This window comes from Brienomyrus brachyistius, chromosome 9, assembly GCF_023856365.1.
Source record: "Brienomyrus brachyistius isolate T26 chromosome 9, BBRACH_0.4, whole genome shotgun sequence".
NCBI classification, from domain to species: Eukaryota; Metazoa; Chordata; class Actinopteri; order Osteoglossiformes; family Mormyridae; genus Brienomyrus; species Brienomyrus brachyistius.
Genome location: NC_064541.1, coordinates 15,820,230 through 15,844,648, shown reverse-complemented (window position 1 = coordinate 15,844,648; position 24,419 = coordinate 15,820,230). Strand labels below are relative to the sequence as shown.

Below are 24,419 nucleotides of genomic sequence, written 5' to 3'. Positions count from 1 at the left end.
GAAAGTGTGTCATTAAAAAAGACAAGGACACTCCCATGTTCTTTCACAGCAATTCCTTTTTAATTACCGGAAAAATAGACTTTAGTAAGCAATCTTAAAAAAAAATATTTCGGCACCACTTTCCAATAGGGTTCCCCATATAAAGTGTTTATGAATGGTTTAGAATCTGGTTATTAATTAGGTTGTGACACTTTGTACATTATCAATAGATCATTTTAAACAAGTTATAACGCTTTTCTTTTTATTAATGATGGTTACTACCATTTACAAGTGGTAAAAGGAGTTTTATTGTAAAGTGGTACCAAACTTTTCATGAAAATCATATTGTAGGTGCTTTGACTCCTCATTCTCAGAAACCCACCAGTTACGATTCCTAATTAGCCAGTATTGTATTGAATGACTTTCTCCTCTAAAAATGAGCATTCGGCCATTAATCACGGCTGATTAAACCACCGAAGCTGTAAAGAAGCCAGTATCAGGATTTCAGATGGGAAATTTAGCACAAAATTGACACAGCATATCAGCCAAAATGAATTTATATTTAGTGTAGTGTAGTGGGACTTAAAATGGGAATGTAGTACAGATTGTAGTACAGGCAGATTTACTAGACTAAGTGCCAGTAAGCTATGAGAAGTAAGTAAGCTTTATAACATGGTGCCATAACCCATTCAGAAGTGATGGATTTGTTTACAAACATGCTTGGTGTTCAGCATTAGCATTCAATCAGAAGGTCAAGTGATACAAATTAGTAGTTCATTATTTGATCAAAGTGCTTCCTTTCAACCAGACTTTCTGTGTCAAACCCAGGTGGTGCCACGTTTTTCAAACATTCGCAACATATATTGGCATCAGTACAGTAGTAAACATACAACTAAAGCAAAATCTATAGACAGTTGCTTTGACAACAGAGCATGTTCCATCGCTTTGACGTGTCACAGGGAAACGTTTGACGTTTCAGCCTTTTCTGTTGTCTTTGGGCAAAGACCTTCTTTCCCCCTGTACGTTTCTTTGCATCAGAATAAGTTAAAAAGCAGCATCAGTACATGAGATTTGTTACTACTGTCAAAGAGAGAAGCTAGTTACCTCTGGTAGAGCGGATGATGCGGTATAAAAATACCTTCAAGACCATCTTTGCATCCATCCTCATGATCTATATATACATATGAATGAGTGTAAAAACTAATCATTCAGAATCCTGTACAAATTATGACGCGTCCTCTTCAGATAAGGAACTTCCTCTGCCGTGAGACAAGTTAAGGTTCAGGAGTTTGCTTCCCCCCATTTTCCACATGCCCTTCTCAAATCTACATTCGGGTCCGCTGTCTGCCCTTACAGGGATAATACACAACATTCACAAAGCCACCTGTTCATGTTTCAGCTTTATATATTAAGAAAGTGTATGTTCAGTCCGGTCAAACTGATTGTAATGCTCTTAATTTCCCTCAAAGTGGAAAAGCTCTCATCTGAAATGTTGTCATAGTTACATCACCACGTTACGGAAATGAGGTGAAATCTCTAAATATCCGTTATCCTAAACACAGTGCTGACGGAGAAGCAGGGAAAGGATCTGCACATGGCCACCTGAAGAGGAACATGCTCTGGTCTCTCCTGACCATCTTCATCTCAGTCCTACGCAAAGCCGTCCCGAGGTCCTCAACGCTTGCCTTCTTGGTGATTTGAATCTATGCCATACTTTCTCCTCCTTGTCAAACACCTTCTCCATGATGGTTTCCATACCACGAGAGATGCTCCTCATAAAAGCTACATAAACATGTGGAAGTTTAAAGGGGGTGTTTCTTAACGTGAACATTGCTTTAGGCAGGAGGCCGAGTGCAAGTTTCCTAAATCCAGTCATGGCTGCAAAAATCCAACCTCTACCACTCCCTAATCTAGTAAACCTCCTGCAAAAGGGTGTCCGTTGCTGAAATCGGAGGGAGCTAATGAGCGAGGACCTGAGAAGTACAAGAACATCCCTGTGCAGGTCTCTCACAGAATTAGTGCAAACTGTGCCGACGGGCCCAGGTTTCAGAATTCCCAGCATGCCTTGCTTCTCTTCTTGTTAAACGGGTGGAGGCGAATGAGACTTAATCGGCTGCGAAGTCCGAGTCGGCGGAGGTGGAGGTCGTCTAAACAAAGGAAGCACAAGAAGTTGAACGTGCTCTAACTCAATCTAACATATTTTGACAGGCTCTAGCACGCTGACACTGCCTGACACAGTCTAACATGCTCTGACACAGACACGGTCTGCATGGACAGACACAGGATTGCTGCTTCCGAATCGTTTTCGACGGACGGACCTGGCTGGAACGACTGCGACGCGTGGTGCGTAGGTGGGACCCGAAGACACACCATCTGCCTGCTGGGAGGGGCCTGCTGCCGTGGGAAACGCCCCGGGGACTCCAGCAGGGGGCTGTGAGCAGGTCTCAGCAGAGAAGGCCTTCTTCGGAGGGGGCGGTTTTTCGGGCGCGCGAGTCTGAAATGGGAAAGAAACGTCGGCGACGTACCTACAACAGGCCTCATCCATGCCAAGTGTCTTCCTCAGACGCAAATACGTCGAGGGCACTACAAGTACGAAAGACAGACTCCCACTTCCCCCCTCCCCCCACTTCCACCTCCCTGGTACCTGGCTGCCTGTGAGGACAGGGTCAGGGGGCAAAGGCTTGTTCGGAGGTGCTGGGCGCTCCACCGTCAGCTGAAACAGCAGACGAGTGACAGACACAGTGACAGCAGGTGATGAGTCCAACCAGGGGGACGTCCTGCAACATCGGCTTCCCCTCCCAGCAATGTGGTGGACGACAGCCTGGCTCAGCTCAACTACAGCCCACAATGTGCCCACGCCAGTTTGGGAGACACACCCAGGAAGTGAAGAACCCCTGTCACAGACTGGGGATGCCAGATTAATGACAGTGGTGACTAATTTGAGGCCCGCTTGTCTTGAAACAGCAGGAAATTTCATATTAGACTCAATGAACAGTAGATGTCGTTGTGCAGCTCCTGCCCCAGGACTGCTGACACTCGTACCTGGGCATTCATCGGCAGCTCAGTTTAGCTGCACTTCTACCTAGTCGACTGTTCAATAGCATGTATGTTTGCATTGACCTATTTGCCTTGTTGGTACATCGCTTTGGACAAAAGCATCTGCTGAACAGAGGTGGGTAGCTCAGGTCCAGAGAGTAAAAGTCCAGACCAAGATTTTGTTCCAACCAACCAGTCGAGTACTCTGTGACTGTGACTCTTTATACTCAACTGGTTGGTTGGAACAAAATCTTCGTCTGGATTTGTACACTTTGGACCTGAATTACCCACCTTTGCTGCTGAATATGTAAAATGTAAAAATATATACAGTAGCCCCTCCTTATCCATAGGGAATATACTCCAGTCCCCCAGCGGACGCCTGAAACCACAGATCTGACCAAACACTATATATACTGTTTTTCCTACACATTCATACCCTAGAAAACTAAGGACCACTGGCCAAGTCCTTATAAGTATTTATGTATTTTATTTAAAAAAAAAAGGTTTAAAAGAGGTTACGTGAACGCGAGCACTGCTATTACCATGACAGCTGCTACGTGACTAACTGGCCAGTAGCATATGCAGTGCGGATACAGTGGACAGAGGGATAATTTACATCCCAGGGAGGTTGGCGCGAAATGACATCACGCTATTAAGAAAGGTGTAAAATATAAAACTTATGAATTGTTTATTTCTGCAATTTTCCATTTAGTATTTTTGGACTGTGGGTGACTGAAAGGGGAGGGGGGAGGGGCAGGGGAGGGGGGCACTGTATGTAAACTTCTCATGATGCGTCCTAGTTCAAATATGTGACGCTGTCCGTAAGAGTCAGCGACGTCAGGCACTGCTCAAGCAGCTACCCGTTGTTAAGATAATCAAGGCTCGACAACGCCAGCCCATAGTCACATCCGTTCACTGGCGATCGTCACCGTAATCGACGGAAAGCGGAATCGGTACTGATATCTCATGTTAACAGTCAGCGCCGTATTGTAAGAATGCTCAGACAAGACATCATTAAGCCCGAACGGACATGTGGGAAGTGAGGGCAGAAGGTTTTAAAGGACGTCCCAAACGCAGACGCAGAAGCGCAGACAGACTTGGTCCAGACACTACTGTGGATACTCTCTGAATTTCAATCACGGGAACGACGGCAGGAGTGACGTTCAAATAATGGGCCAGACATCATAGATGTTGCTCGTCATTATGTTTCAAAATTACACACAGCCATGCTTTGCTGAGCAACTCAAACTCGATCACACAGACCCACTCGGCCTGTACCTTTCCGACTTTGGCAATGGGATCAGGGGGAAGAGGCCTGTTCGGAGGGGTCGGATGTTGCCCTGCCGACTGAAACAGCAGACAGAACAGGAAACACAGAAAGAAAATGAGTGCCTGACCTCAGTGGTCCCGAAAACGAGGTCATCTCTACAAAGGCAGATGAGGCCAACCAACTAGTCTGTTGGTAACTAACAAGTTACTCCAAGACTGTCACTCTGAAACCTACTGAATGAGTTTCGTTTCATGTTATTAGTGCCTGTTAGTGTTAAGTGCTTTAGCGTTAATATGCTGAGAAATGACTGCAGAACAGAAATGATTCCTACAACCGTTCCTACAAACTTAACCTAGACAAAGTAATCCTTTTTACTTTATTAAATTTAAAATTTCATTCATCAAATATGAATGTCAAAAATATTTAATTGTCCATAAAGTGTGAAATGAAAATGGGGTATGAAAATACAATCTCCATTTTGCCATTTAATTTTCAAGGTCTATGCACAAAATTAAAATTTTAATGAAATAGGACCTTTTGCATTTAAATTTTCAACTCATGTATGAATCATATGAAAAATTTTAACATCCATCCATCCATCCATCCATCCATTTTCCAAACCGCTTATCCTATTGGGTCGCGGGGGGTCCGGAGTCTATCCCGGAAAAATTTTAACATTTCATTGACAAACATTTTTGTCTTTTCTTTTTCCGATTTGACTTTTCATTTCCTACTTTGCTTTTTCATTGTCAAGATCACAACAAGCAAATATACGTTAACTGGAGTGGGCAGTGGGCGGAGCTATGGATCACTGCTGCACTTCCTCACTGCGTTTGCCGATTCCGTCGTCATTATGTTTCTTGGACGTGGTCATTCATGTTGCCCAAACTAATGACAAAATCATTAGTTAGCTTCTTAGTTGCAGCTTCATAGTGCAATTTCATTTTAATTTTCATTTTGGCAGGATTTTTGCACATAGACTTTGAAAACTAAATTACAAAGTGGAGAATGTATTTTCATTTTATCATTTTCATTTTATTTTTTTTGCAGAAAATGCCTCCCATATGTTACTAATTTAATTTGCACAGCACTCTGCTGGAGCATTAATCCACCCTTAAAATAAACACCAGCTCTGTTCAGTCACTAGCCAGTAATAACAAACCGAAAATACAGCATTTTAAACAAGTATCCCAGAATCCCGAATCCTGCCCTGCAGTACACCCTTCTGCCTAGTGGTGGCACTGCTGAGTCATCAAGGACCCAAAAAAAACTTTTAAACTGCAGTATTGATGCAGTACCGCACTCAGTCTGCAGAACTGCTGTGCAAATACATAGCAAATATTCCATACAAGTAACACCACAACCATGGAAAAAACATGGAGACTTGCAATGCGAAAAATTCTCACAGAGACAACAGAACTGATATTTGCATAATGACAAGCTATGACTCTCTAGTGTCCCCTGTTGGCAGTAGGAAAATTACCTGTGTTTGTTTTAACACTGGATCGGGTGGAAGGGGCTTATTAGGAGGGGGAGGCTTGGCATCCTGTTTGCAAAGAAAGAGAGAGCAAGGAACAGTGACAGCCTATGCAAGTCATGCACGTCTAAGCAAGTAGCGTTGTTTTCAGAATTAAGCATCAGGGACCATTAGTGTAACATGACAGTTTTAGTGAATGGTATAGAAATTAGTCTAGTCAAACCCAGCCTCAAAACCTAGCAAATTCGGCAGCGCACAAGTGCATTTTGCGTGCATTTCCATCGCATTCTCCACAGAGTCAGTATCCCTACGTCGGTCATGGCAAGTTGCAACGCTTTGGTGCCGTGGGTGAGTAACGTGGGGCATGAAGGATGACATGCGATGGTTAGACGTAGGCAGATGGCTTTATTGAAAGAGAACTTGTAAAGGACAGCTAGGGACATATACTTGCTTTACCGAAAAAACAAAGCTCCGGTATCACTCTGAAATAAAACCGAGACAAACGGCAGATGAAGGCACAGGGCTCTTAGCTCTGGCTAACACGGTAAACGCGTGAATTCCTGCTCACAGCAGCACCATGCATTCAGAGAAACACCAGCTCACGCCGACTGAAAGCCTGAGATTCATCACAGAAAACGATGCTGCAGAATCCAAGGATAACATACAAAACATGACCACTCGCAAACCTACAGAACCGACTGTAGAACCAGGGGTAACTTATATAGTAACAGGGGTAACAGTTTATAACTCTATAGCGCCACATCAATGTCAACACTAGAGGGCGACAAAACAAAAGGTGAAAAGTAAAAACTGGAATTTTTCAGCATCACGCGTGTGTGTATATACGCCACTCTCGAGCACAAACAAGAAACTCGTGAGCATAGAAAGAAGAATTGCGAGAGCGTTAATCATAATACCTTGCTAAAATGGTCTTTTTTCCTTCTCGAATGTTACGCTTTTCTTTCTCGGTTTGATAATTGTCCACATGCGGGAAATGAATAACCTTCAGGGGCTCTCTGTGTTCGAGTGAAATTTTTGTCGTGTAGAATCCGCAACGTGGATCGTTTCTTCCCCCGTCATGCCCCACTTTAATAACCGGCACGTTTGTAACCGGTACATCACTAGTGGACAAAGAGGGACGTTGACTGGTAGGTTAAAAGCAAGCTATGATTTATTTATCTAATAATCCGAAATATGTAATAGTTAAGCTTTAACTCTTTTCAATAGGCACACATTCACTGATTCCTGTTGCCCACTTGCCAGTTCCCCCAACAACAGAAAAATGGTGTCTATCGTTTGAGTGCGATATTGACTGATTCATCTTTCTGTGCTCTCATAATGTTTCAACTTGCAGGTTAATATTTTTCGTCTTGTGTTTTATCGCCCCCTAGTTTTCACACTGATGTGGCACCATATTGTTGGAGCATCATTAACTGTCACGAAAAAAATTGGCTACAAATTATTTCATGCGAACCGATACAACTTTATTAATAATATTGATTACTCACTGTTTATGGTATGAAATCTCCCTGTTTTTTAGACTGTATTCTTTTTTTAGACTGTATTCTTAATGTTACGTCATCGGCAGCATTAGCCTAATTTCAATTAATTAATTAATTACAATGAAAAAAGTGTATCGTGAAGTAAGCTGGCTTTGGCAATATAGAAAAAATTAAGTTCATAAAAATAGTTTGGATTTTGACGAAAGAAACAGAATAATGCACCACATCCTACCATGTTTCTCCCTGAGGCAAAAATTTGACGGCAAATGTAGCAAATTCAGTGTTTGCAAATGCAGTCAATACACCCAACAGCGAACGTTTAAACCTTGCAGATCCAGAGAATGGCCATCACCCAGCCATTCAGCAGCTTTTTTTGAGAGTACAGATGCTTCTCAGGATACCTGCCGTCCAGGTAAAGCGGCAAATCACAGGCCTCTTGGCCTGCATTTGGCGACACTGCCGGTACGGTACCTTGTTGCTCGGCTGGGTCATCGGGATGTCCACCTGGTTCGGCCAGTGGTACCTCAGGGGCTGCAGCTGTTCGGTGTTGCGGGTGTCAGATCGTTCGGTGGCCGGAGTCCTGGGGGGAACGCAGAGCAAAGCTGCAGTGAGCATCTGCCAAATGACAACAGCTACCAGCGCTTGTTCTGAAGGGCACCATGGAGATGTTCCTTATTTTTGGTTCAATTTAAAGCACCACGATATCACACAGTGTTATAATCACTATTATGTGGCATGTGTACAATAATCAACAGGGCTTTGGATAACAAACAAACATTTGTCTGGTCGTCAGCTTTTCGGTACTATATGGATGTTTACTTACACCAAAAATTTGGTAAGCAAATTAGTAGTACCCTTAAAATATTAACGAGAAGGGTACTGTGACACCGATAAGTCAGTAATCTGTATAAATTTGGTATATCCTTATGTTTGTTAAATTTCGTTAGCGGAGCACGTCACCTGCTGTGAAGCACTGTGCTGGTCGTGAACAGAGGGACAGCTCAGCAGCCAGAACAAAATAGCAGACGTGGATAAACAAGGTAAAAATACACTGCTAGTGTGGTGGTACGTCTTGCAGTTTAAATTCTGACATATTTATTAAACATAAGGACGCACCAGATTTAAACGGATTACTAACTTTTTCGGCATTATGATACATTTCGCATTGATATTTTAGGCCAAGGGTAGGGAACCTCATCCACGGAGAGCCGGTGTGGATTTTTGGGTGACCTCTCATTCAGCCAGTCCCACACCCACGCCCGCTCTTCACGAATCAGGTGCTCCACCCCTGTTTCAGACGAACTACTAATCTACTTACTAAACTGTGGGCATAAATAAATGTCTGTAGAGCACTGTAGAGTAAATAAATGTCTGTAGAGCACTGTGGAGTAAATAAATGTCTGTAGAGCACTGTAGAGTAAATAAATGTCTGTGGAGCACTGTAGAGTAAATAAATGTCTGTAGAGCACTGTAGAGTAAATAAATGTCTGTAGAGCACTGTAGCGTAAATAAATGCCTGTAGAGCACTGTAGAGTAAATATATGTCTGTAGAGCACTGTAGAGTAAATAAATGTCTGTAGAGCACTGTAGCGTAAATAAATGCCTGTAGAGCACTGTAGAGTAAATATATGTCTGTAGAGCACTGTAGAGTAAATAAATGTCTGTAGAGCACTGTAGAGTAAATAAATGTCTGTAGAGCACTGTGGAGTAAGTAAATGCCTGTAGAGCACTGTAGAGTAAATAAATGTCTGTAGAGCACTGTAGAGTAAATAAATGTCTGTAGAGCACTGTAGCGTAAATAAATGCCTGTAGAGCACTGTAGAGTAAATATATGTCTGTAGAGCACTGTAGGATAAATACTATATGTCTGTAGAGCAGTGATAAGCTGGTGTCTGGTCCAATGATATTCTGCCTGTCATCTAAAAGCCTGGTGATTATGGAGCATTATAATTGCAATTTGATATTGTGCAGCCCTAGTTCAATCACATTTCGTGACACGAACTTTTTGCAACAATCGCCTCAGCCACAATGCACTGTGGGTAGGATGAAACGGCAATTCCACGTATAGATCCATTTGATGTCACACCCACAATGCCCATAAAATGTTTAGTATTTTTAACATCTAAACTGATTTTTGAAGATTTGTGTATAATCAACCCAAGAGGATACATGACAAGACATGCGAGCCGACTCAGTGATACTAAGTTTATCCATGCTGAGGCTCACATGCTCAGCTCATCAGATTGCCGGATATCCTGGGTGCAGATCTTGTGGGAAACCACCCCAAGTCCAGGGTTAAATCTGCCTACCGGGTCTGCTGGCGTCCCGGGCCCTTGTGCCAGAAGCTGCTGCCCTGGCAGGCGCGCCGGCGGCGACACCAACCGAGGCGGAGGGCAAGAAAGAGCAGCAATACAGGCAGGATGAAGAGAAAGATGACCAGCAGGGCCACTCGAGCCGGACTGGACACTGCCAGCAGAGAGAGAGAGAGAGAGAGAGAGAGATGTTTCACAGCCATACTGAGTGCAGCGTCAGACACATCCAGAAGGGTGGCAGGAGAGAGCAAAAAAATAAACCTCTGGGCTCCTGGGCCGGTCCACTTTCCACGCTGCCTCCATTGCCAGAATATTTACAGTCCGGTGGTTCCCAGCCCATGTCACAGTGGCAGTTGTTATTGCTGTTGCAGACCTGGGGAAACGAAGATGGCATTATGGGTAATGTAGGCCAGTTATCTCTGTCGCTCCCAGCATGCACTGCGACCTCACCCCATGGCCGTTGCATTTCTGGCGACAGGTCTCCACTCCCAGCATGGACACGTCCTTACAGAGATGACCCATGCAGATCTGAAAGATATTGGATCAAGCAGGATGTTACAGCGACGCATGAGCGACCTGATTGGACGACCGTGTACGACAGACTGAGGGCACATCAATCATATTTGAGGCTTCTCCCAGGTAACCCTGAGCACCTACTTTCCCCGGACCACAGGCAGTTCCCTCGGCAACCATTGCGGGGTCCGAGACGTCATTGCCCAGGTCGAAGCTGGCGCCCCGGCACACGATGTTAGTGTGGTTGAAGTGCACTGTGGTGGTGAGAATCTCCGTGCTAGAGCCCAGCAAGGGCCGGCTGTTTCCTCCCTGACACTGGATCCTCCCGCAACGTACGTCACTGCAGGGGGAGGATGATCAGAATAGGCATAGAGAATTCTTCATGGGACATCACACATTCAGTCATAAACGATTCTCTATATCTAACAGGGAAGATAAAAAAATTCTTTGAAAAGAACCGCAAATACAAATGAACCACACTTGATTTGCAATAAATTGCAATTAGTTGTACAATACATGACAAAAAAAAACTGCCCTTTCAAATACAACTACTGGATCGCAAGAGTAAAACATGATAGAGATAAACGGGGACTCACGCTGGAACACACGGCACGTAGCTGCCATTGGACAGCTGCCCGCAATTACCGAATTTGTTGCCCAGCTTGTTGACGGTAGAGAAGCACACGTCTGGAGCCTGAGTGGCATCTGGGCGGCAGGAAAGACGAGAAAAGAAACCGTCTCACTGCTCCGTCCTTTCAGTCTCACTGCGGGACGTCCAGGAGGGGGCAGCCCTGTCACCTCGCACCTCTGGAGGTGGGGATTTGAATCCCACCCCTGGCTTTGTATGCATGTGGAGTTTGTTGATGATATGGATGATTTATTTGCCATTTGCACACATACAGTTACAGTGGAATGCTTCTGATCACAGGTCACATCTTCTGTACTTTGAGACACATAAAAACACACACACACACACACACACACACACACACACACACACACACACACACACACACACACATAGATATACAACTGAGTGCAAAGCTTAGGGTCCAAACATAGGGTCAGCCTATATATTTGGCACCCCTGGAATATTTTGGGGGGCAGTGGACATTCGGCTATTCTGCTGAGGAAGGTATTTCAATGGGTGACCTTTCCGATCACTGGCATTCAGTGCGTGTGTGTGCCCTGTGATGGACTGTCCCCCTGTCCTGCACTCTGCACTGCGTGGGACAGGCCGCACTGTGCATTTCTGTACACACTCTGGGACACGGGGACGAGACACAGGGCCGTGTCACTCACTGGGTCCCCACAGCGCCTGGCACTGCGTGTCCACACTGGAGCAGACGCCACTGGAACAGTAGGAGGCGCCGCCATCACAGGACTCGCCGTTCTGGAGGAAGACGTTGGGGGGGCAGTGGGGGGCCGTGCCGGTGCAGAACTCCGGCAGGTCACACTCCCCCAGGCTCTCACGGCACACTGCGCCCGCCGTGCGCAGCTACGGGGGGGGGGGGTCAGTTAAGAAGGGTCAGCAAGGTGCAACAGCAAGACATGAAATTCAGAAGGGAGTCGGGGGGGAGGTTAAATATGAAAGTGAAAAATAGCTGTTGGGAGGGTGGAGAGGGGCAGTGAGTGGTGAGTGTGGAGACACCTTGCAGTTGTCACAGCAGATCCCGTCGGATGAGCACTCTGCCCCGGGAACCAGTTTGCAGGTGGAGAAATCGCAGCAAGGATCGTTACACTCCTGCACGCAAAGAGCCAATAAGAATACAGGAAGGATGCTGACAAACCACAGCGGTGGACTCCCCCTGCCCCAGTACATACGTCAGCCAGGCCGCAGTCACATTCCTCGCCCTCCTCCACGTACAGGTTACCACAGCGTGGCCCCCCCAGCAGGTGGCTGGGCTGCGGCACGTTGAAGAGGCACATCCCGCCCCCGTGTAGGAGGCTAAAGGACAGGTCCAGCACACTACAGCTGCTGAATAGCTGGCCTGGCATGAACCTTTTGGGGCAGACAGCAGAGGTGGGTGAGCTGAAGGGGCGGAGCCACTGTAGCCGCCACCCACACACATAAGCCCCGCCCCCAACATTTATACTCCGCCCCTTGAGCACTCACCCGGTGGAGGGCTCCATGATGCAGCCGCCCATCCGGGGCTCGTTCCGACACTGGCAGTGTCGCTCGTCCGTGTCGTGGCTCATGCCTAGGTTGTGGCCGAGCTCGTGGGCCACGGTGGATGCGATGCCCAGCACGCTCACCAGGTGGTCCTGCGGTCGCAACCAAAAGAGAGCGGTCACTGCCACCCGATCGCCATTTGCCAGTGACGTGCCGCCCCTGGGTCCAGACACGCCTACCCACCACGTTGACACCGCCAGAGCGGTCCCAGGAACACATGGACGACTGGGAGGCCATTCCCACCGTAGTGCCATCAAACGAGCTCCCCCTGCAGACATGAAGAACAGTTTATTCGACTCCAAATTCCTTCACATGTATTGTCATCTTTCTATCCCGAGCTGTTTTCTTTACATCCACCCATCCATCCATTTTCTGTACCCTCTTACCCTATTCAGGGCCGTGGGAATCTGCCGCCTATCTTGGATGCTATGGACACAAGGCAGTGAACCAACCCAGAATGGGGCACCAACCCCTTGCAGAGCACATTGACACACCACCCTCTCACACATACACACCTATGGGCAATCTGGTAACTCCAATTAGCCTCAGCATGTTTTTGAACTGTGGGGGGAAACCTGGAGCACTGCAAACTCCCGCGATGGAGACTCAAACTCTGGTCTACTGAGCACTGCACCGCCACACTGCTCTCCCTCTTCAGTGAAATGCTCATCGCATTTTCTCGCAACTGCTCAGAATCATGGAGCTTGGAGCCTATTCCAGGAGGGATGGGATGCCAGTCCACCACAGGACACACACACACACACACACACACACACACACACACACACACACAAACCGGCTAATTTAATTCTGACCTAAATTTTTGTCTTTGGATTGCAAGAGGAAGCCGCGGCACTCAGAGAAAATCTACTCTACCCTGAAGGTATAAGGTCACCCTCCTTCTCCCGAAAGACAAATACACTCCCGTCCCATGGGACCCAAGCAGCGCCCCCCCCTCCCCAGTGCTCACATGACCAGCTGGGCATTGTCGTGCCGCAAGCGGGGCAGCAGCTCGCGTCTTCGCCACTCCAGGAAGCGCTGCAGGGTTTCCGTCGGGTTCTTGTCCACTCTGATCTTGTCCCGGTCGCTCCAGATCTCCAGGCCGACCAGAGCCACGCGCACGTTAAGTGGCCTGTAGTACTGCACAGTGACAGGACGAGAGGCGGGTACTGATCTGAACCACAGATACGGACCACTTTAACGGGCCTCCAATCTCGGACCAACACTGACATCGCCTATCAGAGAATCCCACACTGCGCTGAAGCCATTTCCAGAATCTTCTCTTTCAGTTATTTCCTAAAATTAATTAGGGCCTGTTACGGCAGACAATATCTCTAGAATGGACCTGATCGGATGGACAGGCTTCACAGTTTGTGATTCTTACCCAGTCCACTTGGTTGGCCACATCCATCATGCGATACATCATAGTCTTGTTGTTCTTCTGGTAATTCACATACTAAAAGAGCGAGAAACGCCAGCTTTTAATGTTACAGTCCATGTATCGATCCTGCTGAGCCATGCTTGAAATATCAATGTCTGACACTAGGGGGAGCCAGAATCCACAGCTAATGCAGTTCTTTTTTTTGCAGTTTTAACTTTTTTTTCTCCCAGACATAAAAAGGCTCCCACAACCTCCTAACTGGAAACAGCTGGAACCTATAAACAGAGCTTGTCCCCGATTGGCTGAGGTCTTACCTCTGTGTGATCAACCACCAACACCAGCTCTATGTACTTTGTCTCTGATAAAATGTCCCTTTTACTCTGTACAGATGCAAACAGACGAAAGGAAAACATCAATAGAAATGAAAAATCCGTGTCGTTCAATCCTTCCATTTCTGGGCCATGAACCCTCACCCTGTGCATGTGGGGGGGTACCACGTCGTTTGACACCCCACAGCCCTTAGGTGAAGACCCTGCCTGTTGGGTGGGATAGAGCAGATGCAGGTCCTCCACCTCAGCTCCACCTCGCTCCACCTCTGCGGGCCGTATGTCCAGACTCAGGTTGGAGCTGATCGTGATCACGCCACTGAGACAGAAAATTCCAGACAACTCTTACCTACAGCGTATGACGCTGCTACAGGATTCATAAATACACTGGATCTCAGGCTAACTGGTATTTTAGCTCAACATCGAAACTGCATCGCTACTGCGCCATACAGAGGAAATTACAGAAGGGATCGCTGCACATTTTAAGTGAAATCACTGTGTAAGAAAGAGCAAAATATCAATCAGACAAAATCAGAAGCTATCGACCATTATCTGTCTAAAGTACATGTTCAGTAGCTTCATTATACTTTCACCACATAAGGAATAAATCATTTAAGAGCTACATCAGCATCTGCTGGGAATTGAAGAGATAAAATAAGCCCAAACCAGCCCAGACCCTAAACCCTGAACGACAGAAGTCCGGCTCACGGCGCCTCACAGACAAGCGCGAGTACAGCAGACAGCCAACCGCAGCTCTGTCGGGGATTTCATTTCATGTCCAAACCAGCCTCACCGCTAAACGCCACTTTTGGGAAATGCGATTAGCGACGCCATTCAGAGATGGACCCCATCCAAATATGTTTCACGTCAAGGCCACTTACTAGACACACCCACACAGCACGGCAAAGAGCAATTTAAAGGGCAGAGCATGCCAGGACTCACCGCAGACCGGAGCAGGTGCTGAGAGCCACTCCAGAGTCCGGGAAGCCCCTGACCGAGCCGTGATAATAGCAGTTCACCTGTGTGAGGCGACAGTGAGAGCAAACCCCCAAAACACATGAGACGCCCATCGGACGCTGGTTGGCCATGGACACTTACCACTGGCAAGTCCTCTGCATTGACCCCAACGCCATTTGGCAGGTAGTAGTACATATTCGGGGGCTTGGGCAGCAAACCTCTAAGGAAGACAGAAATAGGAAAGTGTGCTGTAGGTGTACTGCATATTACGGGGACAGACTGGCCTCAAAATGGTTTGTGAGCCAGTGATGTTTGTAGTCAACGTTACTGAAACAGCAGGGTCACAGCCCCTATGGCTCTGAGGACGTGTGTAGGAACTGTCCTTACTGATTCTTCTCCAGGTCCAGCAGATAGGTTTGGCCCTCAAACTCCAGCCCACACTGGATCTTATCAGGGTGGCCATTCTGTGGACAGAGACAGGAGCTGAAACTCATAACTGAGACCCCACAAGGACACGATTGGTAACAATCCTTTGACTGTGGTATTGGCCTGGATGCTGGTGCGTTAATCAGACTCAGTTGACCAATTAATTGGTTGACCAACCAATCAGTGAATACAATGGGTCAAAAACATCTCATTGGGGACTCCTAAACACTTCAAGCATATGAGATTCAAGCAGTATAGACTGTGACAAGTAATTCAGCACTTAAAATTGTGAATAAGAGCAGTCTGTATGACTGAGAAACGTTCTGCATCCTTGTTTACAAAATAACTCTCTATCTCCACCACAAATCCCGAGACGAATGAGTAATTGCACTTAATATAATATAATAACGGATACATAATAATATATAATATTAAAGAGAGAGCAGCCAAAGTGCTCCAGTGCAGCTCGAGTCTGAAAGCTCTCCGATTGGAAATTTCAAGATATATGCTGCTGGAAATCTTACATCATGTTACTACAAAGGAAAACCAAGCAACCTGGCTAATGAGGTCTAACAGAGGAGGCGCCCTGTGATGGAGGGGGGGGAGAGAGAGAACATCCCCCCATTTCTCACTTCACGCGGGGGCTCAGAGGAGTCTTTCTGTCAGTCACCAGGTTCTGATTAGGTACAAGGCGCAGCGCTCCTTTTCCTGTGTTTGGATAAAACCAGATATGGGTGGCGCACGGCGGGAAATGGGCCGGGGCGTTTCCCCCCCCTGTCCAGGCCCGGTCCTGGTGGGCTCGGCCTGGCCCTCTTCTCAACACCTCTTCCTGCCATTCTGTGCCACTCCACCTTTGAAGGCTGTTAGCGAGGAGTCTACACTTCCTGCAGAGGGATGGACACCCCTTCCTTGCTTTATCCTCTGTGTGGCAGGGTGTGGGACACACACACACTCACACACACACACACACACACACACACACACCATGCGCTGGCCCATAATACCTCCACTTGCTCTGCTAATAAGCCCTTTGCTGCTGGACTGATCACAGCATCTGGAGAGGTTGGCATCTTCACATACATGACAGCACATACTGGAAAAATGACAGGCAGAACACTTAGCCAATGGAAGCTCAACAGAACAAATCTGACAGCCAACTGCTGGGTGGGCAGATGATCTGTAGCCACGCCTCTGGGTGGGGCCAGGCTAATCTTTTTTAGCATCTTTGGGTGAGTATTTTTGGGAGGGAATAGGCGGTCATTGGAGAGGGTGGGGGGTAGGCTAAATTTCAAAATTATATAATGCAATATCCATCCATCCATCCATCCATCCATCCATCCATCTATCCATCCATTCCATACCAGTTATCCATTACAGGGTTATATTTTACATTTAATACAACTTTTCAATCTTCCAGTGCTAGATGGTCAGATGTTCTAGGGTGATGTGCACATTTTAACTGCTGCAGAAAACACAAGTGACTGAATTTTTCTTTTCAAGATAGTTTCCCATGAAATGTCTGCACAATAATTTTTCTTTAACTTCTCAGCATAACACATCCACCCATCAACCACAGGCACCACGGAGTAAATACGGTAGGTAAATATGAACATGATGCAAAATAGCAGCGAGGTATGATTTCGGATCACAGTCTCTCTAAAATCAACAGAGGGATTCCTGTTTCGTTTCTTATTAACTATAAAGATCTTTAAACTACAGCAGGATATTTACAGCCAGAACTCACCCAAAAGTTCTAAATTATTCAAGCCACTGTCTTCATCACTACCCATGAAAGAGATCCCACAGATAAAAATACTCAAATCCCACAGGCTTTCCGCTGTGTATTTTCAAAAGGGATTTCATGCACCATGAATTCATTGAGGATAACAGAAAACAGGCAGTTCCTGAAGTATCAAACAGCCCTAGCAGAAAAACAGCCAACTCACGGTTCCTCTGAAACACTACTGGGAGGTTGTAGTCAATTATGACCGGCATGAGCCTGTCGGGGTCACTGCAGGCAGGCTCCAGCTGCGTTTCCTCCCCCCCAGACGTCCCCCATCTCGTGGGGCACGTCGGCACGTCGCAGCATATTCGCTGGGATCTCACATGGCGTACTGCTACCAGTAAACGATCAGGAAGCAGGTCTGAAGGTGCTCGTTTCAATCGGTCTGCATCAGCAGTTTTCAGCTGACTTAACCCCAGATATTTTCAATGGAAATAGTTGATGCCAGGGTGGGGAGGTTGGTTTTGGGTCACGACCCATCAGTTAAGAAATACCAGTCTGTATCACGGTCTGTAATATCAACTACAATATCAAATTCCACATCCCTTTTTTAAAAAATTTGATTTCTTACGGAGGATGAATCATCAACTGTATTCTTGTTACTGATACATATTTTTTTAATGATTGGGGGAGGGTGCTTTTGGGGTCACGACCCACTAGTTGAGAAACACCATTCCACATTTTCTGCAAGTGCAGTGGCAGATTTCATATCCCGTTTTCCTTAATTATGCTTTTTCCAGAGGATGAATCACCAACCTTGTAACTTACTGATATACAGAGCACTGGTTTCATGTTCATTTCGTTTTAATGACTCTGGCACGTGGCCAACGGGTGACCAAAAAAACCAGGCAGCTGGGTGGGGACCTGGCTCTGGGTTACAAACCGCGTGGTGAGCCAGAGCCCGGGAGAGGATCACAAACAGGAGGAGCAGCAGGATTGGCTAACGGGCTACCAGCCGGCCTGCTTCCTCATTCATGGGGGCTTTCCGGGGGCAGAGAAAGGGGACGGGGCCAGTCTTCAACACTGGACCAGCGTTCTGACTCTGAGGCTAGGGACATCCCCACCTCCCTTCCTGTGTCCTTTTCCCTCCCCTTACACCCCCCCCACCCCCACCCAACTTCCCCTTTCTTAAAATGAGCCTCGTACAAAGCTAGAATGACATGATATTGCAGGAGAACAAACACCACTCAAGACGGCCCCTCCCCCCCCCCCCCCCCGCCCCAAGTGAGGTAATGGCCCAGTACTCGTGAGTGTGGCTGCCAGCAGTATGAGCTCACACCCAGATGAATGCAGGGTGGGGTCCATTCAGAGAGGAGAGGGGCAGGAAGGGTGAGGGAGCCACAGAAAGGACAGAGCAGCTGAAATTCCCCCCACCTCCGTTTAGCACGAAAGACGGGTCCTTTTAGCCCCGGGGCGCCTGTAAAGGCAGAGGCAGGGCTGCTCATTGTGGACCAGTGAAATGAAGTTATGCTTTTGTGCAATACATGTACAGCACATCGAAAGGCCTCTCACAGATACATTCCTGCTCTCCAAGGACACCACTAGAAATTTCATGTCCCATGAAAGCATATTATGTTGGGCCCCCAAACCAGAGCTATTCAATTATATTCCAAAATATTTAAGACTCCTGTCACTCAGAGGTCCTTGAAATTGTTCTAAATTCCCTCCTATTGCCCTCCAGTGAGACAGACAGACAGACACTCGATGAAGTTCGGGGTCTGGCTGCTGGTCAGCCAATTATCTGACACACATGTTGCTTTTCAGGAGGCTAAGGGCCTTTGTTAAGAGCTCAAGCGAGATCTACCGAGGGCAGGATTCAAACCGGAGACCTTCCGGTGACAGAGACAGAGGTCTAACCCGCTGAGGCGCACGCCGCCCCACACAGCCCGGCAGGACAGTCTGAGTGGCCAACAATTTCATCACATTCAACCTACGCAGAGCCCAGCCAGATGGGTCCACCATGACGTGGGACACGTTAAGGGCAGGAGAGCCATCGGACAAGCAAGACAATCCGACTTCAGGCCGACACTTGAGGCCAAAACAGTTATTAGTATCTTTCACTTCAACGCAAATAGAACAGTGGTTCTATATTGATCCCCTTGGAGAAAATGCTTTTCTCCTGCCCCATCCTGCTCTCCATGAGACACACAAACAAATACAGGACAGAGCAAACTTTGGGGGGGGGGGGTCACAATGCAGGGTCAGCCAACATGCAGCACCTGTGTTCAGGGGTCCAACAGTGGCTTTAGTCTGCAGGCCCTGGGATTTGAACTAGCAACCTTCTCACCACAGTCCTACCGTGCTGAGCCACCACCAGTGTATGAATGTAGAGATATTTAATCGGAGGCGAATCTTTTCTTGCTAGAGCAAAAATTACATGCACGCAACAAAAACATTGCTGATTTTACAAACGTTCTCACCCGTTTCATCCAGAAATAAAGAAAGCTATCCCTCAGTCAAAGTAAAATGGCTCTACGAACACGAAACATTCATGTCAGCCAGTAAATCACCATAATCACTTTCAGTGTTCATGTCCCTAAACACATAAGACCATCAAGTTCATGCTCCAACAGGCCGCTGACACACGCCGCCCAGTTTAGCATATACACAATAACGAACGCCCTAATTATTCCAGCACTCAGAACCCGAATTAGCAAAGAATTACACCTCCCCGATCCAGAATAAGGTGGGATTCCTTGGAGGATCTTGCATTCGCTGGATGTTTTTGGTTGCCTGTTGTGGCACAGAAGCAGTGGGGTTTAAACCTCCCAGCAGAGGCTTGGCTCGGGTTCGAGACGTAGCTCTGTTTGTAGCACTAATAGTAAGGCTTTCATTTACATGACACAATTAAAACACCCAACACAACGTTACAAGGCTTATAACATCCACTCACCTGTATGGGGTCCTGCATAAATTCAACTGCTAGAAAACTTTAGCTTTCAACTTTATTGTATATTATTGCGAGTTGTAACTGAGGAAAGACTTTATTCCCTCCCATTTATAAGTATAGATTTGGCTTAAGCCTGAATGATCCTTATCAGTTTTATGTTACTAAAACACCGGTTCCACGCCCGATTCTATTGAGGGGTGACGAGAGAGTGGGGGGAAAATAGATTATAACAAACGCTGCAGTCGTTCCACACCTTTCCTGCGCAGTTTAATACAGCCCCACCAGTAAGGACTCCTACTTTGGATGGTGACCAATTTCAACTTTCCAACCAAACGTGGCCTCAAAATTACACAGGCGGTCAAGCGTGCCAGCCGGTGCCAGGTGGTCACGCGTGCCAGGCGGTGCCAGGTGGTCATGCGTGCCAGGTGGTCTCGCGTGCCAGCCGGTGCCAGGTGGTCACGCGTGCCAGGCGGTCTCGCATGCCAGCCGGTGCCAGGCGATCACGCATGCCAGGCGGTGCCAGGTGGTCTCGCGTGCCAGCCGGTGCCAGGTGGTCACGCGTGCCAGCCGGTGCCAGGTGGTCACGCGTGCCAGGCGGTGCCAGGTGGTCATGCGTGCCAGGTGGTCTCGCGTGCCAGCCGGTGCCAGGTGGTCACGCGTGCCAGGCGGTCTCGCATGCCAGCCGGTGCCAGGTGATCACGCATGCCAGGCGGTGCCAGGTGGTCTCGCGTGCCAGCCGGTGCCAGGTGGTCACGTGTGCCAGCCGGTGCCAGGTGGTCACGTGTGCCAGGCGGTCTCGCGTGCCAGCCGGTGCCAGGTGATCACGCGTGCCAGGCGGTGCCAGGTGGTCACGCGTGCCAGGTGGTCTCGCATGCCAGCCGGTGCCAGGTGGTCTCGCATGCCAGCCGGTGCCAGGTGGTCACGCGTGCCAGCCGGTGCCAGGTGGTCACGCGTGCCAGGCGGTCTCGCATGCCAGCCGGTGCCAGGTGGTCACGCGTGCCAGGTGGTCACGCATGCCAGGCGGTCACGTGTGCCAGGCGGTCTCGCGTGCCAGCCGGTGCCAGGTAGTCACATGTGCCAGGCGGTCACGCGTTCCACGCGGTCAAGCGTGCCAGGCGGTCACATGTGCCAGGCGCGTCCAGCGCCAGGGAGAAGAATTCGCTGGTCAGTTTCCTTTCCAAACTTGTACAGCAGGAAAGCAGGAAACTGGCGGGTTTTCATATTTGCTGAGGAGCTTCCTGCATGGAGAGGTACGATCTCTGGTGGGGTCTGCTTCAGGAGGATGGAAGCTTCCTATGCAGCTGTCAGGAGGCCTGAAGTCATTTCCGGAACAAGTCCCCCTCTCTCCCAATTAAAACAACATACTTAACGGACCGTCGTTCGAGTTCAGCATTTGACCCTCTGATTCAAACCGAACTGAGGACACCACCCAGATGGGAACACCGATGGTGACTCACCTGCAGGGCCTTGCTCAGGTGCATCCTGCGACCGTCCATGACGACGAAAGGCCTGGTCTTCTCCAGCGGCTCCCCTCTGCCATGTCCAGTGCGATGGGCTGCACACGGACGCAGCCAAGGGGAGGAAAAATGGGTTATTTGTAAAGCTACCCCATCTGTTAAAGGCCCCAGACGGGGGCTCGGGTTAACAATCAGAACATCTGAACACCAGCAAAGGAAGTGGCCAGATGTAAAATGGTGAAGATGAGTCATTAATCTTAAAAAAACCCTAACCCCCCCAAAAAAAGCTGTTCCAACAATGACAAGACAGCCCCCCACCCCCTGAAACAGATCACCTGAAATTTTGCTGATTCACGTGCAAAGTGGGCTAACAACCCCTTATGGCAACATAGCAAACATTCCTTCCTCTACAAAGCCAGCATTTCTTTAAGACACTCCTAACCACCTGCATCTGTGCCTGTCTGTCGTCCAAGAAGGGGGAGCACACTGTGCACTATTGTGTGCACTATTATGTGCACTATGATGACACATTAAATGCCATGGCGTTCCATTCCAGTTGTACGTACTTGCATACAGAGAAGGTGTTGCTTTTAAACAACTGTCTTGTTCAATCATTTAACAAATACACTTTTCATCTGACTCTGATGAACGTGAAAAATTTAAAACATCAGTGTTACACATACACACACACACACACGCACTCACACGCACACATACACACACACACACTCACACGCACACATACACAAACGTAACTGGGCTGAATTCAGAACATTAGAAGCTTTCAGAAATGACTTTATTCTTACTAATAATGGGAATATTTGTTATGTTGCTGGAACTAAGAAAATTGCTGAGGTAAGAGCTTCCAATATGGCCTTCCTCAAATACTTATAACCATGGCAACCAAGAAGAGCCCACAAAACCTCTGGCGACGTAAGAATAACCAGGCTGCTAAGACCAAAACCAGCACTTAACAAAGTTCCCAAAGAAATTATTCCCGTCAGACTGAATATGGTTGGCTAAGCTTAGACAAAGATGGATCCCGAGAACACACTGCAGCAGTAACATGAGCCAAGGATAACTACAAATGCACAGTCATGGAGAAAAAGCATTTTCCCTTCAAGAAAGGTGCCACTGGGTGCCATTTAATTATCCACACACTCATGCAGAAACAGCTGGCTGTCTACATTATGGTATCATGTTATCCTGACAGCCGTCACAAGTGTCCTTCGACATGCAAACACAACCTCCTTTCATTTTGCGGTGAAATGCCTAGAAGCTTCTTTCTCCTCATTGCGTGCAGCACTCCGTTGTCAGGGATATTAAAACAGAAGGCGTTACAGTCAGCTTTACTTTTTGACTCCTTAGTCCTCTGCAAAATGCCCTCCCTGGCTGAGAGTCTTTGCCCTTCCTTGTCTGTCCTTGTCTTTCAAAGCATTTAAAGGCAGGACGACTCGCTCACTTCTGGGCGCCTGCCATCTAGGTCGGCTCGAATAAGCCAAGTCCTCGTTTCCAAAAACTTCGTGACAAGATGGGCCAGCGGCATAACACTGACAAGCAAATCTGAAAGCTTTGCACGACAAATCACATTTAAAGAACGAATACTGGAACTCACAAAATCAGTAGGTAATCCAAATAAAAGAAATAACGATGCATGTCTTAATTATGTACTTTATGTAATGACTCTTCATTTTATAACGATCTAAGCTTCTGTGCACGGAATTCAAATAAATTAGTGATGGGTGTTTATTAACGTTATTTATGTCATTTAAATCATTGATGCATTTATTTGTTTCTACTGAAGCGTACAGATGCTCCTGAAAGTATGACAGGAGGGCGGGGCTCCATGGGCATAATTTGAGAAATATAAATAGCGAACTCAATATAAAGTTAATATTGATAATACTTCGCCTTTTGCCTCCACTTTTAAATAAATGAATAAACGCCTCAGATGTAAAGGGTTTCGCTACACTTGTCACTTGCACTTTATTATACCTACTTGTATGGGACGTCCTAGGGCGGACAGTTTTTGAATGAAAATCTTCCACACCCGCGTTTCTTCTCTCCTTTTGCAGACTTCCTCCGGACAAAGACAGTCCTCCATCACGACTTCGCAGCAGTCCAAAAGCGTCGTCACTAGCTAAATTCGTCGTTTGAGAAGTGGTACCTCTAACTAAGACCGTAAGAACACTTTCAAGTAAAAGAAGGGAATACAGCGCGTGAGTTACACGTCCCGAGCAGGGGCAGCAACGCACCTTCCTGGTCTTAGTCGCCATAGTAAATACGAAGTCACTGTGTTCAAAGAAAGATGCAAGTATTTTGTTTCTCAGCCAGGCTTTTCTGACGATGTGTAGTTCCCATATGTATGCGAAAATGCTTCTCACATCGCCTCAAAGTCCACGCATCGTCCCAGTGTAAGTAAACGTCATCCGTCCCAAGTGTCACATGTTTTTAAATCAACCGAGCCCTAAAATACGTATATCACCTTATCCGAAAAACGCTTAACCTCTCAAATATCGCCAGGAGAAAGTAAGCGTGTTTCACGTCCACCTGCCTTTCTGCGATCAAAACCGAAACGAAGCAACTCGGCCGATGTTGCGGAGTGAATGTCGCGTCCCCTCGTCGTCCGCCAGCGATCACGGCTCCTGAAGCACTTGCTTTTTCGTTCTCATTTCCTTTTCGGCGGTAACGCTGCGGCTGTCTTGGCTGGAAACCTGCACCTAAATCTCGTGTCTCAATCCGCAGCGAAACTCCCGCAGCCTTCGGGTAGCTGCGATGCTGTAATCCGATTTCTCGCCGCCGACTCCGGCTAGGCGGGATTTCCTCTGAGTTTTTAACACTTGCACTCCCGAGGTTACATTACCACAATCTGCTGTAATGTAATGTGCAGTATAATCCTGCATTAATACAAATACACTGGTATTTTATAAATGCATT

The 24,419-nt window shown here is 47.4% G+C and overlaps 1 protein-coding gene across 5 annotated transcripts; it reads right to left on the bottom strand.

Annotated features, from left to right (window-relative positions):
* Window positions 1-38: 38 nt before the first annotated feature.
* Window positions 39-24,310, bottom strand: adam15 (ADAM metallopeptidase domain 15). 5 transcript variants are annotated; one of them, XM_049025898.1, is made up of 25 exons: window positions 23,482-24,310; window positions 21,483-21,580; window positions 15,314-15,390; window positions 15,068-15,146; window positions 14,912-14,988; window positions 14,117-14,288; window positions 13,958-14,023; window positions 13,647-13,718; window positions 13,233-13,402; window positions 12,446-12,530; window positions 12,206-12,354; window positions 11,914-12,091; window positions 11,741-11,833; window positions 11,392-11,587; window positions 10,686-10,794; window positions 10,234-10,429; window positions 10,027-10,104; window positions 9,838-9,949; window positions 9,574-9,730; window positions 7,736-7,844; window positions 5,769-5,831; window positions 4,294-4,362; window positions 2,624-2,692; window positions 2,298-2,473; window positions 39-2,126 (listed from the first exon to the last, which is right to left on the bottom strand). In XM_049025898.1, the coding sequence occupies exons 1-25, from the start codon at window positions 23,756-23,758 to the stop codon at window positions 2,060-2,062; spliced, it is 2,994 nt and encodes a 997-aa protein (XP_048881855.1). In that variant the 5' UTR covers window positions 23,759-24,310; the 3' UTR covers window positions 39-2,059. The 5 variants fall into 5 exon arrangements, 4 of the variants coding, with proteins under 4 accessions (XP_048881855.1, XP_048881857.1, XP_048881858.1 ...); XM_049025900.1 differs by lacking the exons at window positions 4,294-4,362; window positions 5,769-5,831 and having other exon boundaries at window positions 23,482-24,309; XM_049025901.1 differs by lacking the exons at window positions 2,624-2,692; window positions 4,294-4,362; window positions 5,769-5,831 and having other exon boundaries at window positions 23,482-24,309.
* Between the last annotated feature and the right edge of the window lie 109 nt (window positions 24,311-24,419).